This window comes from Coregonus lavaretus, assembly GCF_964263955.1.
Source record: "Coregonus lavaretus genome assembly, contig: HAP1_SCAFFOLD_271, whole genome shotgun sequence".
In the NCBI taxonomy this organism is placed as follows: domain Eukaryota; kingdom Metazoa; phylum Chordata; class Actinopteri; order Salmoniformes; family Salmonidae; genus Coregonus; species Coregonus lavaretus.
The window spans coordinates 317,685-334,196 of record NW_028157817.1 but is presented as its reverse complement, the minus strand read 5'-3'; the positions used below and the strand labels follow the sequence as shown (position 1 = coordinate 334,196).

The 16,512-nt window shown below is 42.3% G+C and overlaps 1 protein-coding gene across 1 annotated transcript; it reads left to right on the top strand.

Annotated features, from left to right (window-relative positions):
• The first annotated feature begins 8,638 nt into the window (after positions 1-8,638).
• LOC311124886 (nuclear nucleic acid-binding protein C1D-like) lies at positions 8,639-16,363 on the top strand. The gene is made up of 5 exons (XM_084198980.1): positions 8,639-8,694; positions 10,975-11,117; positions 13,779-13,845; positions 13,984-14,039; positions 15,407-16,363. Exons 2-5 carry the CDS (start codon positions 10,980-10,982, stop codon positions 15,785-15,787), a joined length of 642 nt encoding a protein of 213 aa, XP_084055106.1. The 5' UTR covers positions 8,639-8,694; positions 10,975-10,979; the 3' UTR covers positions 15,788-16,363.
• The last annotated feature ends 149 nt before the right edge of the window (positions 16,364-16,512 follow it).

The window sequence follows — 16,512 nt, the reverse complement described above, 5'->3', positions numbered from 1 at the left end:
CGTCCCACAGATGTTTCAAGTTGGCTGGTAGTGGATCTCTACTCCGAATAGCTCGTTCCAGCTCATCCCACAGATGATCAATTGGATTGAGATCTGGTGACTTGGCAGGCCACCGCAGTAAGCTGAATTCACTGTTATGTTCGTGGAACCATTTCTGGACAATCCTAGCCTTGTGGCATGGGGGGCATTATCCTGCTGAAAAAATCAATTTGCAGATGGAATCACTGCTCCCATGAAAGGATGCACCTGATTGGCATTGACGTTCAGATATCCTGTGGCATTCAAACATTGCTCCACTTTTATCAAGGGGCCCAATGTGTGCCATGAAAACACATCCCACACCATCACACCACCACCACCACACCACCACCACCAGCCTGCAATGTCGACACGCGGCATGATGGGTGCATGTACTCGTGGTGTTCTCCGTACCCTAGTCCTTCCATCAGCGTGAAACAGCAGGAACCGGGATTCATCAGACCAGACAATGTTTTTCCAATTCTCCAGTGTCCAGTGTTTTCGTTCCTTAGCCCACTGCAACCGCAGTTTCTTGTTTTTTGCTGAAAGAATTGGAACTCTGTAAGGTTGTCGGCTGCCATACCCAATTTGTGTCAAGGTACGACGAGTTGTCCATTCTTTTATGGGTCTTTGGGCACCAATGTTGTACTGGACTGTCAATTGACAAACTGTTGCCCATCTGTTGCTCTGCACAATTCGTGTCAGCTTCCTTTGTCCTCTTACATAAATTACCCATTTTCGACCACTGGCCTGCTGTTGGCTGGATGTCCTTTTGGTGGTGGACCATTCCTGATACACACGGAAACTGTTGAGCGTGAAAAACCCAGCAGCATTGCAGTTCTTGACACTCAAACCGTTGCGCCTGGCACCTACTACCATACCCCGTTCAAAGGCACTTAAATAATTTGTCTTGTTCATTCACCCTCTGAATGGCACACATACACAATCCCATGTCTAAATTGTCTCAAGGCTTAAAAATCATTCTTTAACCTGTCTCCTCCCTTTCATCTACACTGATTGAAGTGGATTTAACAAGTGTCGTATATGATGAATGGTGGTCGTCCTTGCTGATGAACAAAAGGAGTCTGCTCATACTGAACCTTGATCATAAGGTTTATTCAGACCACAAGCTTCAGCATGAGTTTACAGACACGCGTGGTCCGGAGAGCAGTGTCCTCCAATTCTAATGTCTGCTCTGTCCTATCTTCTTCGTGTACCCCTATTTATAACCAATGCAACAAGATGGGCTCCCTCTTCTGGCCAGTTTACAATACACTTCCTGTCTATTATATGTTACATTATACTAACCATTGTCTTGTGATACTAACATAACCAACATTCCATTTCGTCATGAAAAACATTTAACAAAGGCATAATCTTCAGATACGATACAAGTAACATCAATAAGGGATTGTTATGATGAGTTTCTCGGGTATCAAGTAGTTCATGATGCAAGAAGATATTTAACACTTAGATGGAGAGTTCATACAAATATTTAATAGATTCGGTACTGGGTTCGTCTAACAAAAGGCACGTGCTTCGCCTCCTGCCATCCGAACTACTCGACAAAGAAAACCTCTCAGTTGATATACCTCATGTTACACGTTTCTTCAACAACATCTGGTACAACCATCAGTTGGCACTCCCTTCTTTGATGTTATTACATTGTACCCCAAGTCAGTATATCATGTCCATCAATCATCCTAAGATAAACCTCAGTAATCTCCCTCGACATACTGGAATCCTTGGCCTCTAGACTGTGTGGCACCAAGAATTACCTATCTACTAAATTTCCTTGTTCCCACAACACCATGAAGAGACATCATAACAGGGATCATAGCTTTCACTTGGATACACCTGGTTCGTCTATGTCATGGAAAGAGCAGGTGTTCCTAATGTTTTGTCCACTCGGTGTATATTTCAATGGGCAAGGCTGATCCGCTGCTTTGCTCACAGAAGTTCGGCTTAGCTGCGTTGGATGGAAACTCTTACCGACCTGGTTTGGGCAGACACTCTCTGTAGAGTTTTCAGATTCTCCAGGGCCAGGACACACAGATTATCCACACTGTCCTGTCCTGTTGCCTTTTGTAGTCTCTTCTCCCAGGAACACACCGGTGGAGAACAAAGGAAACATCCTCACTGATGCAGAATGAAGGATGCCTCATCAGCAACACATTAGCAGAGAATTTGTCTAATGAGATGAACAAGGTTTGTGAACAATCTTAGCAACAACATGTAACGATGACAGTGAATAGAGTAACATAGCCAAACATAGGCAACACTTTCCAATATTTCAGTTCTCTGTAGATCATAAGTTATGGAAATACCTTGTATCAGTGAGTAATCCATCACTAGCTCATCCAAAACAGTGCTGCAAGGATTCTGACAAAACCAAAACAGTCTGCCCACATCACACCCATCCTTGCTGATCTCCATTGGCTACCTGTTCCTCAAAGAATTTACACTACAATTCTCCTCCTTGTCTACAAAGCCCTAAATGGTATCGGACCCTACGTTCAAGCCACGCCAAACTTCTCCATGACCCTGAGGGGGAGTTTTTAGTGAACTATGTGCTACACAAAGTTAAATCATGGACGTCTCTGTTGCTAGGCAATAACTAAGAATGGTTCCTTTCACTGGGCTTGTGTATGTGTGAAATGGGGTTCTGACCTAGGGTCGAATTGCTCGCTCTTACCTAATCCATGGCTGTCTTACCTTATCAGAGACTGAAACCAGACTGTTGCCTAATGCATCTCTCCTCAAACAAAGGTTCTGAGAGAGGAGCCAAAGTTGAACAGCGTTTAGACTAGTCATGAGTAGTTACAGCATGACGGGAGGGAAGAGGAGTAGGTTTGGGTATGTTTGAAAGATTAAGTGTCAACCTGTCATGTCCAACAATCAATCTTCAGGTCAAGCTCGGGAGAGCTGGGGTTGGACAGAGTTTAAACTAAACATGAGTGTTTTTGCAAGATAAGGGATTGATTGATTGTATTACTATTGATTTTGAACTGAATAAAAGTTAAATTTAGCCACCATCATAGACGAAGGGAGTGGGCGGAGCGATAGAGAGCGGGAAACTGAAGATAAGGGTAGGAGAACCCAAGAGGGAGGGGCTTTGAGCTAGGAGAGATGTGAATGGGACTATATAGATGGGGAGCAGAGAGAGAGAGAAGGGAGGATGCTTTGCAAATCACCCCGGCTTTGTCCATTGTAATAAAGTCTCTCGATTCTACAAAAACTCTGTAAGAACTTTGATTTTTAATAAAGTACAGTGACAAGTTTCCACAACAACCCCAGGACCAGACTACACACAATGGGGGGACCAAGCCTTTTCCTCCCATTTACCACACCTATGGAACTCCCTTCCAGGTAATGTCTGGACTGTTCAGACTGTTGGGTCTTTTAAAGCAGGCTTTAAGACTCATCTCTATCAGCTGGCCTATCCTTACTACTAGATTGTTGCTTTCATGATATTTGTTATGTTTTTTTAAACTATTTTTCAATTTAATTTGATGCACTTTGAGATTATTCTTGTATAATGAAAAGCGCTTTACAAATGTAATACATTATTATTATTATTATTATTATTATTAGATTGTTAATAACAGGTTAGATCTTTCAACCAAAGATGCACTGTGGCGGCAAGTTTTATTAGGGATTGTCATTTGGTTAGAGCACTTCAACCTATAGTCCTCTGCATGCAGCGCACACACTCACTCACACACACTCACATCCCATAACGAAGGCTAATATATCAAAATATATTTCAAATACATATGTAATATATGCACTAACATTTGAAATAAATATTTATAAATCCATGGATTAGTAATATATCCATATACAGTATGTCAAATATATTTCATAAAAATGATTTTGACCATTTTTAAATATGTTTTAATATTTCTGACATATATGTAAATACAGTATGTTTATACATAGGTGGTTGTAAGCATTTTACATACATGTGCTATTCATATATTTACATGTATTTGTTTAAAATATATTTAGCAGTATGCATGGTTATTTATGATCAATGCGTGTACAAAACATTAAGAACACCTGCTCTTTCCATGACATAGCCTGACCAGGTGAATCCAAGCTATGATCCCTTATTGATGTCACTTGTTAAATCCACTTCAATCAGTGTAGATGAAGGGAAGGAGGCAGGTTAAAGATGTATTTTTAAACCTTGAGACAATTGAGACATGGATTGTGTATGTGTGCCGTTCAGAGGGTGAATGGGCAAAACAAAAGATTTAAGTGCCTTTGAACAGGGTATGGTAGTAGTTGCCAGGTGCACCGGTTTGAGAGTGTCAAGAACGGCAACGCTGCAGGGCTTTTTACGCTCAACAGTTTCACGTGTGTATCAAGAATGGTCCCCCACCCAAAGGACATCCAGCCAACTTGACACAACTGTGGGAAGCATTGGAGTCAACATGGCCAGCATCCCTGTGGAACGCTTTCTACACCTTGTAGAGCCCATGCCCCGACGTATTGAGGCTGTTCTGAGGGGAAAAGGGGGTGCAACTCAATATTAGGAAGGTGTTCCTAATGTTTTGTACACTCAGTGCATATACAGTGGGGGAAAAAAGTATTTAGTCAGCCACCAATTGTGCAAGTTCTCCCACTTAAAAAGATGAGAGAGGCCTGTAATTTTCATCATAGGTACACGTCAACTATGACAGACAAATTGAGAAGAAAACAATCCAGAAAGTCACATTGTAGGATTTTTAATGAATTTATTTGCAAATTATGGTGGAAAATAAGTATTTGGTCACCTACAAACAAGCAAGATTTCTGGCTCTCACAGACCTGTAACTTCTTCTTTAAGAGGCTCCTCTGTCCTCCACTCTTTACCTGTATTAATGCCACCAGTTTGAACTTGTTATCAGTATAAAAGACACCTGTCCACAACCTCAAACAGTCACACTCCAAACTCCACTATGGCCAAGACCAAAGAGCTGTCAAAGGACACCAGAAACAAAATTGTAGACCTGCACCAGGCTGGGAAGACTGAATCTGCAATAGGTAAGCAGCTTGGTTTGAAGAAATCAACTGTGGGAGCAATTATTAGGAAATGGAAGACATACAAGACCACTGATAATCTCCCTCGATCTGGGGCTCCACGCAAGATCTCACCCCGTGGGGTCAAAATGATCACAAGAACGGTGAGCAAAAATCCCAGAACCACACGGGGGGACCTAGTGAATGACCTGCAGAGAGCTGGGACCAAAGTAACAAAGCCTACCATCAGTAACACACTACGCCGCCAGGGACTCAAATCCTGCAGTGCCAGACGTGTCCCCCTGCTTAAGCCAGTACATGTCCAGGCCCGTCTGAAGTTTTCTAGAGTGCATTTGGATGATCCAGAAGAGGATTGGGAGAATGTCATATGGTCAGATGAAACCAAAATATAACTTTTTGGTAAAAACTCAACTCGTCGTGTTTGGAGGACAAAGAATGCTGAGTTGCATCCAAAGAACACCATACCTACTGTGAAGCATGGGGGTGGAAACATCATGCTTTGGGGCTGTTTTTCTGCAAAGGGACCAGGACGACTGATCCGTGTAAAGGAAAGAATGAATGGGGCCATGTATCGTGAGATTTTGAGTGAAAACCTCCTTCCATCAGCAAGGGCATTGAAGATGAAACGTGGCTGGGTCTTTCAGCATGACAATGATCCCAAACACACCGCCCTTGCAACGAAGGAGTGGCTTCGTAAGAAGCATTTCAAGGTCCTGGAGTGGCCTAGCCAGTCTCCAGATCTCAACCCCATAGAAAATCTTTGGAGGGAGTTGAAAGTCCGTGTTGCCCAGCGACAGCCCCAAAACATCACTGCTCTAGAGGAGATCTGCATGGAGGAATGGGCCAAAATACCAGCAACAGTGTGTGAAAACCTTGTGAAGACTTACAGAAAACGTTTGACCTGTGTCATTGCCAACAGAGGGTATATAACAAAGTATTGAGAAACTTTTGTTATTGACCAAATACTTATTTTCCACCATAATTTGCAAATAAATTCATTAAAAATCCTACAATGTGATTTTCTGGATTTTTTCTCTCTCATTTTGTCTGTCATAGTTGACGTGTACCTATGATGAAAATTACAGGCCTCTCTCATCTTTTTAAGTGGGAGAACTTGCACAATTGGTGGCTGACTAAATCCTTTTTTTCCCCACTGTATATTGCTGTCAGATAAACCCAGACTTCACTACAAAGATAGCTAGCTAGCTAGCAAGCAACACATTGCTTGGCAAGCAACATTTAACATTAGCTAGCTAGCAATTCAATTATATCTAACACATAGCTACATGACATTAACCGCATGTCTCTTTTTGAAATAAACATAGCTAATCTTACTATGTTTTATAAGTGGCAGGTAGCCTCAATAGCTGCATAATTTATGTTCAACTTTTGCATACAAACCCTACTTTGGGAACCTAATACCAAGGTACCAGAGGTCAATAGACTCAACATAAGACATGTGGCGCAAAAATATATTTAATTAACATATATTTTAAAATATATTTACATACATATTCTACGATGTTATATTTCTCATAAATATATTCTGGCTATATGTATCAATATATTTTGAATTCCCACGCATATATACATAAATTATAATACATTAGTTTTCCTTATGGGACACTGGTCTTTTAATATTATTATTATTATCACACACACACACTGGTCGATGTTACATGCTGACCTTTTGGTCCAGGTCCGCTGAGGGTTTGTGTGAACACTCCACTGCGTCTTGCTGGCTTGTAGGTGACAGTGTACCTTGGTATGCAAAGAAACATTTTGACCAGGGCGGAGGACATGGTCTTGTCCAGGTCGTGTTCCAGAACCTTCCTGCTGTCTCCCAGAGGACACTCGTTTAGCAGGTCGACCTTTGACCTTCTAGCCAGCATGTCAATGTAGGGGGGCTGAGAACAGGTGCTTTAGATCACTGCAGAAAACAGTGTCAGAGTCTCAAATGATGAGAAAGAATCAGTGCATATTGATAAATAACCTGAGAGCAGGGCCCAAATTCATAAAGTGTATCAGAGTAGGAGTGCTGATCTAGGATAAGTTTAGCTTTTTAGATCGTAATGAATCATATGAACAGGGAGGACCCTGATCCTAGATCAGCACTCCTACTCTGAGATTCTATGTGACTGTGGGCCCTGAAGACTAATGCCCAGGCTTTAGCTCAGTGGGCTAACATAGTCTAAGGCACGTAGTAGGAGACCTGGGTTCGAAACCTAGTTGGTAACACATATACAGTATAGGAACCTCAAATTAAAATCTGGACCTGGAAGTTCCACCGTTTTTCTCTTCTTCTTCTCCCCTTCTAATCAGAGACTGGTTTAGACCTGGGACACCAGATGGGTGCAATTATGAAATCAGGTAGAACAGAAGACCAGCAGGCTCCGGAACCTCCAGGGTAAGATTAGAATACCCCCGGTGCTATAGTAACTTTACCTCTGGTTGATGGAGATGGGTCTGTAGAGGGCTGTCAGAGTGAATGGGACATTCATACTAGACCTGCTCTTTCACGTCACTGAAAGCCACAGCCATGGGAATCTGCTCTCATGTGACCAGCACATTGTACATCTGGAAGAGGTTTTGAAAAAATACACTCTTTAATCCATTAGGCTTCAATGAATAGTTGATGTATCATTATCTAAAGTACAAAGATTTACCAAAAGTTTCCATACAAATGTTGCCGATACTGTAGCAGTCTATGTGTAATCATCTTACACGAGAATTGCTTCCATCTGCTGATAAAACCTTGATACTGACGACAGTTTCTCCAACATTCAATGGGGAAGGTTGGGAATCTCTTTCTCCATTCACTGAAGCGTTCATTCTCCAACATTCAATGGGGAAGGTTGAAAATCACTTTCTCCATTCACTGAAGCGTTCATTCTCCAACATTCAATGGGCAAGGTTGGGAATCATTTTCTCCATTCACTGAAACGTTCATGTTTTTATCAGGAACCTTGGGCATTACAGTCACCGAGTTACAGTAGAAAGAAACTGTGCCTAAATGAGGTTTTAAAAAAACTGCACATTACATGTCATAGAATAAGTCATTAGAATAGAATAGTACTTTAGTTTCCATTTTTCTTAAGGTTATGGATATCCTCCTCTCACTTGAGTAGGTAATCATAGATGTTTGCAGAAAATGTAGGTTGTAGTTGAACATACAATATTTCTTGAAGTGCCATACTCTGCTACCACATCTATCTCAACCACATCAATCCTTCATTTAGTTTGATGGACTTTGAACCATCACCACACCGCTGAAAAGTAAAAATGCATTGATTTGCAAGAGCACGAAGAAAAAATGATGGTTTATGTACACAGTGTAGAATATTTTACAGCGTTTCCTCCGACACTCACTATGTTGGAAACAATCAATGTGCTCTCTGTGCAGCGCTATGATAACAGTCCTGTTTATTATGCCATTGCCAAATGAATCACATTCTCTTAACTTTACTGTTAAAATAGCCAAGACAGCCCGTCATAATATGCGCTTGAATGTAAATTATGTTTTCTGAAATCCAACACAGTAGAGGGCGATATTGAGCATCAGTGTCGCTGGGCGAAATACAAAACATAGAAGAAGAGAGTGTTGCCGCTGGTGTGTTTCCGGTTGGACGACAACGTGTGGAGAAACAGGTAGCTAACTTCACATTATTGCTGTAACTAGCTAAAATAATAGACAAACTATTCAACAATGAGTAGTTAACGGAGTGTTACGATGGGCTTTGTCATTGACAGGAATAAAGTGTTTTCGCTGAGCCGTAGCTGTTCAAAATCCTTGATTGAACGCTAGTTAGCTAGCCAGCAATAAGCTAGCTAGCATCATGCATGGCTATCTTAGCCACATTTTCAATGATATTGCTTCGCCTCTTCCTCGGTCTTAGCTACATCAAAGCTGGTGGAATAGATGGGTTGGTTGTTTAGCAACAAAACCGACGCATGCAAAACAGACATTACATGTCATAGTAAAAAAAATTATGCACTCACTAACTGTAAGTCGCTCTGGATAAGAGCGTCTGCTAAATGACTGAAATGTAATTAAATGTTTAGATTGTTAACATGTAAAGTATGTTACGTCTCCAATGTTTATTGAAAACATAAAGTTGCAAAATCTGAGCATTTGTCTCTCAAATACATTGTTATAGTTGTTGGTTAGCTAACAAATTTGAGCCATATTAGCATAGACGTGACATCCGTCAAAACACCTAAAAACAAGACATGGTATCAAGAACAAGACCAAACTAGCTGAAACGAGCCACTTAGCTACAAATAAAATCACCACATGGCAGCTTCTTGTCAACCATGACACAGCCTTATGCCCCTTTGCAGCGCCTCTGTCTGCATTCCCTGGCTGAAATGTTGCAGTTCAGTTGTCACGGGGGTCGTTCTAGCAAACCATGACACCCACCATCTCAGATTGTTCTGAAATCGTTTCTGTAGTTAGAAAATGATAAGATTAGCATTCCTGGAACATTTTGTTGAAATATAATTTGATCTGATCTCTGAGAAATTAGTTAATTCATTGCACCCAAATTGGCAATTTTTAATGTATACGATTCATGTAATATTCACTAAAAATAATACTGTAACGACCCTGGGTTTATAAGTGCGGATATGCTTTTGGGGCACAGTCGATGGCGCGCTCCCTGCCTGTTTCATTACATTGGTGTCAGAAGTGATCGACACCAATGTAATGAAACAGGCAGGGAGCAGGTCTTCATCCCTCAATCTTATAGCCTGAAGTCCAGCGCGCCATCGACTGTGCCCCAAAAGCATGCTCGTGTGGCAGCGTCGATATCCGCACTTATAAACCCAGGGTCGTTACAGTACCTTACATCCAATTTGGACCTCATTGAGTTAGACAATTAATTTGTAGATACTTTAGGATGATTTGAACATTAAGCGTGAAAATGCTAATATAGGTACCATTGATGCATTAGATTTGTCCCACACATGCTTAAAAGTTAGCATTTAAAACAGTGGCTAACAAAACCAAAGCGTGGGTTGCTGTAATACATTGTCAATAGACTACTTACAGGGTAAGGAAACCAATATAATTTTGTAATTTGGGTGAACTATCCCTTTAACATTGAGGGGGAGGGGGGTGGGGTCAAACTTTTTCACATAATAGCAGGAACAGCACCATCTAGTGGTCAGAATCTGGTAATATCAGGTTGTCGGATGGGACATAAACCTAACAACTTCGATGACTAATTTATCTGAACAGAGGAAGAAAAAAAAACACCAAAATCACTGGTAATACATTACGATGAAGAAACAATACTCCGAGCCGCAGCTCCATACTACTTGTCAGACACAGAGAACCGATACTATATACTCGTTTTTGGGGTGGGGTGTCGGGGGTCCGTGGGTGGCTTTTGACCATTCCTTTGGATTCCTCATGTCTAACTCATTGTTAGATTTTTATTTTTTTGTCAAAATCGGATGTTGGGTACTATATTTATTGAGTATTATATGAATCCTATAAATTAAAATGGCCAATTTGGATGCAATCAAATTATATTTAAACAAAATAATGTTGCAGGAATGCTAATCTTTATCGGTTTCTAACAACCAAAATGATTTCAGAACAATCTGAGATGGTGGATGTCGAAATCCTCTTTCTTGTGCTTTTTGAGGTGAAACGACCCATGGTATCGTTAGTAGCTAGCTAGCTAGCTTGTCTAGTGGAACGACCCATGGTATCGTTAGTAGCTAGCTAGCTAGCTAGCTAGCTTGTCTAGTGGAACGACCCATGGTATCGTTAGTAGCTAGCTAGCTTGTCTAGTGTCTACAGTACACTCACTACTGTAAGTCCCTCTGGATAAGAGTTTCTGTTAGCTAAATGAATAAAATGTCAAATGTAATATGTCTATCTATCTAACTAATGTTAATTGTCTTTCTCAATCTCCCCAGACAACATGGCAGAGGACATCCCTGTGGAAGACTACCCTACTGAGATTGAGGAGCAGCTCACAGGGTTTGAGTCATCAGTCGGTGCTGTCAACAACATGGTGCAGACCATCCTATCCATGCCAAGAAATGAGCTGGTGCAAAAAGTATGTTTTCAGACAGACAGGGTAGAATGACTTGGTATTGAGTGTTATCTGAAGTCCAGCGGTGTATTCAGCCGTTTACTGTTTTAAGAACCAAACGGAACCAAACAGAGAAAACAGAACGAAACGGGGAGAGACCTAGCTGAATTTGTCCAATAGAAACTCTAGTTTTCGTTGTAAAACCTTTTCCATTTGTAGTAAACGGTTTCTGTCGCAAAACATTTTGCAACAGACGACAAATGTTTTGCAACAGTATCGGCGTAATGAATACACCCCTGATTATTGGGAATGTCACTCTGAGTCGGTCACATTCAAATGAACAGAAGCAATATTTAGGCCTCTGCTGTTAGACCCTCACCACTTAAGAGGTTTAATTACACTCCTGAAATGGGGTGCACAGAGCGCCCTGCTTAAATCTACGGCTCCGGGTCATATTGTCAACAAGGCAGCGTGATGCATGCTTCAGAAACAGGCTACAACGTGTATTTTCTATGAAATATACAGTACCATTCAAAAGTTTGGGCACACCTACTCATTCAAGGGTTTTTCTTTATTTGTACTATTTTCTACATTGTAGAATAATAGTGAAGACATCAAAACTATGAAATAACACATATGGAATCATGTAGTAACCAAAAAACTGTTAAATAGCCACCCTTTGCCTTGATGACAGCTTTCCACACTCTTGGCATTCTCTCAACCAGCTTCACCTGGGGTGCTTTTCCAACAGTCTTGAAGGAGTTCCCACATATGCTTAGCACTGCTTTTCCTTCACTCTGCCGTTCGACTCATCCCAAACCATCTCAATTGGGTTGAGGCCGGGGGATTGTGGAGGCCAGGTCATCTGATGCAGCACTCCATCACTCCTTCTTGGTCAAATAGCTCTTACACAGCCTGGAGGTGTGTTGGGTCATTGTCCTGTTGAAAAACAAATGATAGTCCCACTAAGCCCAAACCAGATGGGATGGCGTATCGCTGCAGAATGCTGTGGTAGCCATGCTGGTTAAGTGTGACTTGAATTCTAAATAAATCACAGTGTCACCAGTAAAGCACCCCCACACCATAACACCTCCTCTTCCATGCTTTACGGAGGGAACTACACATGCAGAGATCAACCGTTCACCCACACCGCGTCTCACAAAGACACGGCGGTTGGAACCAAAAATCTCCAATTTAGACTCCAGACCAAAGGACACATTTCCACCGGTCTAATGTCCATTGCTCGTGTTTCTTGGCCCAAGCAAGTCTTTTCTTCTTATTGGTGTCCTTTAGTAGTGGTTTCTTTGCAGTAATTCGACCATGAAGGCCTGATTCACACAGTCCCCTCTGAACAGTTAATGTTGAGATGTGACATGAACTTTTTGAAGCATTTATTTGGGTAGCAATTTCTGAGGCTGGTAACTCTAATGAACTTATCCTCTGCAGCAGAGGCAACTATGGGTCTTCCTTTCCTGTGGCGGTCCTCATGAGAGCCAGTTTCATCATAGCACTTGAGGGTTTTTGCGACTGCACTTGAAGAAACTTTCAAAGTTCTTGAAATGTTCCGTATTGACTGACCTTCATGCTTTAAAGTAATGATGGACTGTCGTTTCTCTTTGCTTATTTGAGCTGTTCTTGCCATAATATGGACTTGGTCTTTTACCAAATAGGGCTATCTTCTGTATACCCCCCTACCTTGTCACAACACAACTGATTGGCTCAAACTCATTAATGAAATATTCCATACGCACAAAAAGCTTCTTTAGCTCCAATATTGTGCACAAATGTGTTTACATCCCTGTTAGTGAGCATTTATCCTTTGCCAAGATAATCCATCCACCTGACAGATGTGGCATATCAAGAAGCTGATTAAACAGCATGATCTTTACACAGGTACACCTTGTGTTAGGGGACAATAAAAGGCCACTCTAAAATGTGCAGTTTTGTCACACAACACAATGCCACAGATGTCTCAAGTTTTCAGGGAGCGTGCAATTGGCATGCAGGAATGTCCACCAGAGCTTTTGCCAGAGAATTGAATGTTAATTTCTCTACCTTAAGCTGCCTCCAACGTTGTTTTAGAGAATTTGGCAGTATGTCCAACTGGCCTCTCAACCACAGGCCATGTGTAACCACGCCAGCCCAGGACCTCCACATCCGGCTTCTTCACCTGTGGGATCCTCTGAGACCAGCCACCCAGACAGTTGATGAAACTGAGGAGTATGTCTGTCTGTAATAAAGCCCTTTTGTGGAGAAAAACTCATTCTGATTGGCTGGTCCTGGCTCCCCAGTGGGTGGGCCTGTGCCCCTGCCCAGTCATGTGAAATCCATAGATTAGGGTCTAATGAATTTATTTCAATTGTCTGATTTCCTTATTTGAACTGTAACTCAGTAAAATCGTTGAAATTGTTGAATGTTGCGTTTATATTTTTGTTCAGTATAGTTTTCCATCAAACACTTGTTCATGTGAAAACATGTAATACTAACTCATTACTGCTTGACAATAGGCTCGTTTTGAGCTGATTTCACCACCGGCTTGAGCGGTGCTCCCAGCTCACACCCGGGGGGCAGCCTGGTTACAAAACGAATGCAAATCACGTTTAACCTGGTGCAAACTCTGCCTACCTGTCGAACTGGGCCAAGCTAAAACGAACCCTCTCAATGTGTCTTTTGCTTACTTAATAGCTGGATCCTCTGGAACAAGCCAAGCTGGACCTGATGTCTGCATATAGCCTCAACTCTCTTTTCTGGAGTAAGTGTGCTTTATTTTCCTGCACGCAAATCCAGGTTAATATTGTAAAATTATATTCAGTCAGCACATTGTTTTGTGTGTAAAGATGATGAAACGACTGTCACCACAACGCACTCATTCTTGTTTTGTTGTTTGCAGTGTACTTGGTCACACAAGGAATAAACCCCAAAGAACATGCAATCAAGCAAGAGTTGGTAAGATATTCCATTTTTTTTACCCTGAAGACAATTCTACTCGTCCCACTGTATTTTGTTCAGTCAATTGGCAACTTCCATAACCTGCATACAACTGAGTGTACAAAACATTAGGAACACCTGCTCTTTCCATGACAGAGCATGCACACTAATAATTCAATATTAAACTGATTATGGCAGAAGGCCGAGTATGGCAATACATTTTACATTACATTTTAGTCATTTAGCAGACGCTCTTATCCAGAGCGACTTACAGTTCGTGAATACATATATTTATTTATTTTATACTGGCCCCCCGTGGGAATCGAACCCACAACCCTGGCATTGCAAACGCCATGTTCTATCAACTGAGCTACATCCCTGCCGGCCATTCCCTCCCCTACCCTGGACAAGCTGGGCCAATTGTGCGCCGCCCATGAGTCTCCCGGTCGCGGCCGGCTGCGACAGAGCCTGGATTCGAACCAGGATCTCTAGTGGCACAGTTAGCACTGCGATGCGGCGCCTTAGACCACTGCGCCACTCAGGAGACAGTACATAGACAATACATTAGTCATGTAAACACCTTACTCTGTTGATCTGTCATGGACACAGCAGGTGTTCCTAATGTTTTGGAAGTTTCCGGCATTTATCAAAAGTCCCATCCGTAGCCTGATTTCAGATGTGTCCATGTAAACAGGATTATTAAGGAAATCGTTCTTCTTGCAAAGCATGTAAACATTTTAAACCAACTATTATATTAACATGACTATCCACAATAATCACATTGTTTACATGTAACCGTGGTAATAGACAGACCAGGTGAATCCAGGTGAAAGCTATGATCCCTTATTGATGTCACTTGTTAAATCCACTTCAATCAGTGTAGATGAAGGGGAGGAGACAGGTTAAAGAAGGATTTCTAAGCCTTGAGACAATTGAGACATGGATTGTGTATGGGTGCCATTCAGAGGGTAACTGGGCAAGACAAAATATTTAAGTGCCTTTGAACGGGGTATGGGAGTAGGTGCCAGGCGCACCGGTTTGAGTGTGTCAAGAACTGCAACGCTGCTGGGTTTTTTCACACTCAACAGTTTCCCCGTGTGTATCAAGAATGGTCCACCACCCAAAGGACATCCAGCCAACTTGACACTACTGTGGGAAGCATTGGAGTCAACATGGGCCAGCTTCCCTGTGGAACGCTTTCGACACCTTGTAGAGTCCATGTCCCTGACGAATTGAGGCTGTTCTGAGGGGTGCAACTCAATATTAGGAAGGTGTTGCTAATGTTTTGTACTCTGTCTGCTGTAGATAAGTATCTGCTAAGTGACATTATATATTTTTATCGTAACGTTATTTCTAAGTGCTTTATTTTCTTGTCACCTGACTAGGAGAGGATCAGGACGTACATGAACCGTGTGAAGGAGATCACTGACAGGAGGAAAGCGGCCCGTCTGGACAAAGCAGCGGCATCTCGCTTCCTCAGGAACGCCCTGTGGGAACCTGAGGAAGGGGGGTCAAAGGACACGCCGGGTCGTGCCCCCCAACACACACCAGGTCGCGGTCGCATCACACCGGGTCGCGGTCACAGCACCCCGGGTCGCGGTCACAACACACCGGGTCGCGGTCACAGCACACCGGGTCGCGGTCACAACACACCGGGTCGCGGTCACATCACACCGGGTCGCGGTCACAACACACCGGGTCGCGGTCACAACACACCGGGTCGCGGTCACAACACACCGGGTCGCGGCCACCACAAAAGATTTTGATGGCCATCAGTCAAAATAACCCAAACTCAGCTGAGAGGAGGTGCTTCCTCACTGCCCTCTACCACGTTTCCTTGGCCCCCTTTCTATGTGCACCTGTCTGAAAGAACTGGACAGGTGAAAGCAGAGCCTTATCACGTGTAACCATGGTGTTACCATGGACAAGCGACTAATGAGTCAGTTATTTTTACACATGTTTTGTGCACAAGTAGAAGTTTTATCAAATTGTTTTAGTTTATTTCTCTCTTCAAACATTCAAAGAAGTCGTCATCATAACATCAGACAGAAAATGTCCTACCAGTGCTACCCTTATTGTCTCTGAACTAGATTGATACTTTTTATATGCATTTGTTTTATTTAGTCATCAACTTTGTTTACGTTGCCTACTGTAATTACAAAAACGCCACTCTGGAAACCGTCTCCAGGCGACGCTCGTGACCATGTCAATGTAGATCAGACATGTGGCCATGTTTTAGAGAGGATTCCGTTTGGCTGGTAATCACTGTCTATGTCTGTATTGGATCCATCTTGTTTCTGTCAGTTTCAACTGACCAACTATAAAGCCTTTATTGATGCACAGTACTGTTGATTTGGTAACACCCTACATAGCACTCTCCTTCTACAGGTCCCTCTGGGGGGGCGTCCCAAATGACACCCTATTCTCTACAGAGTGCATAACCTTTAACCTTTGAGTCCTACGGTAAACGGTAACATTTAGGATGCAACCT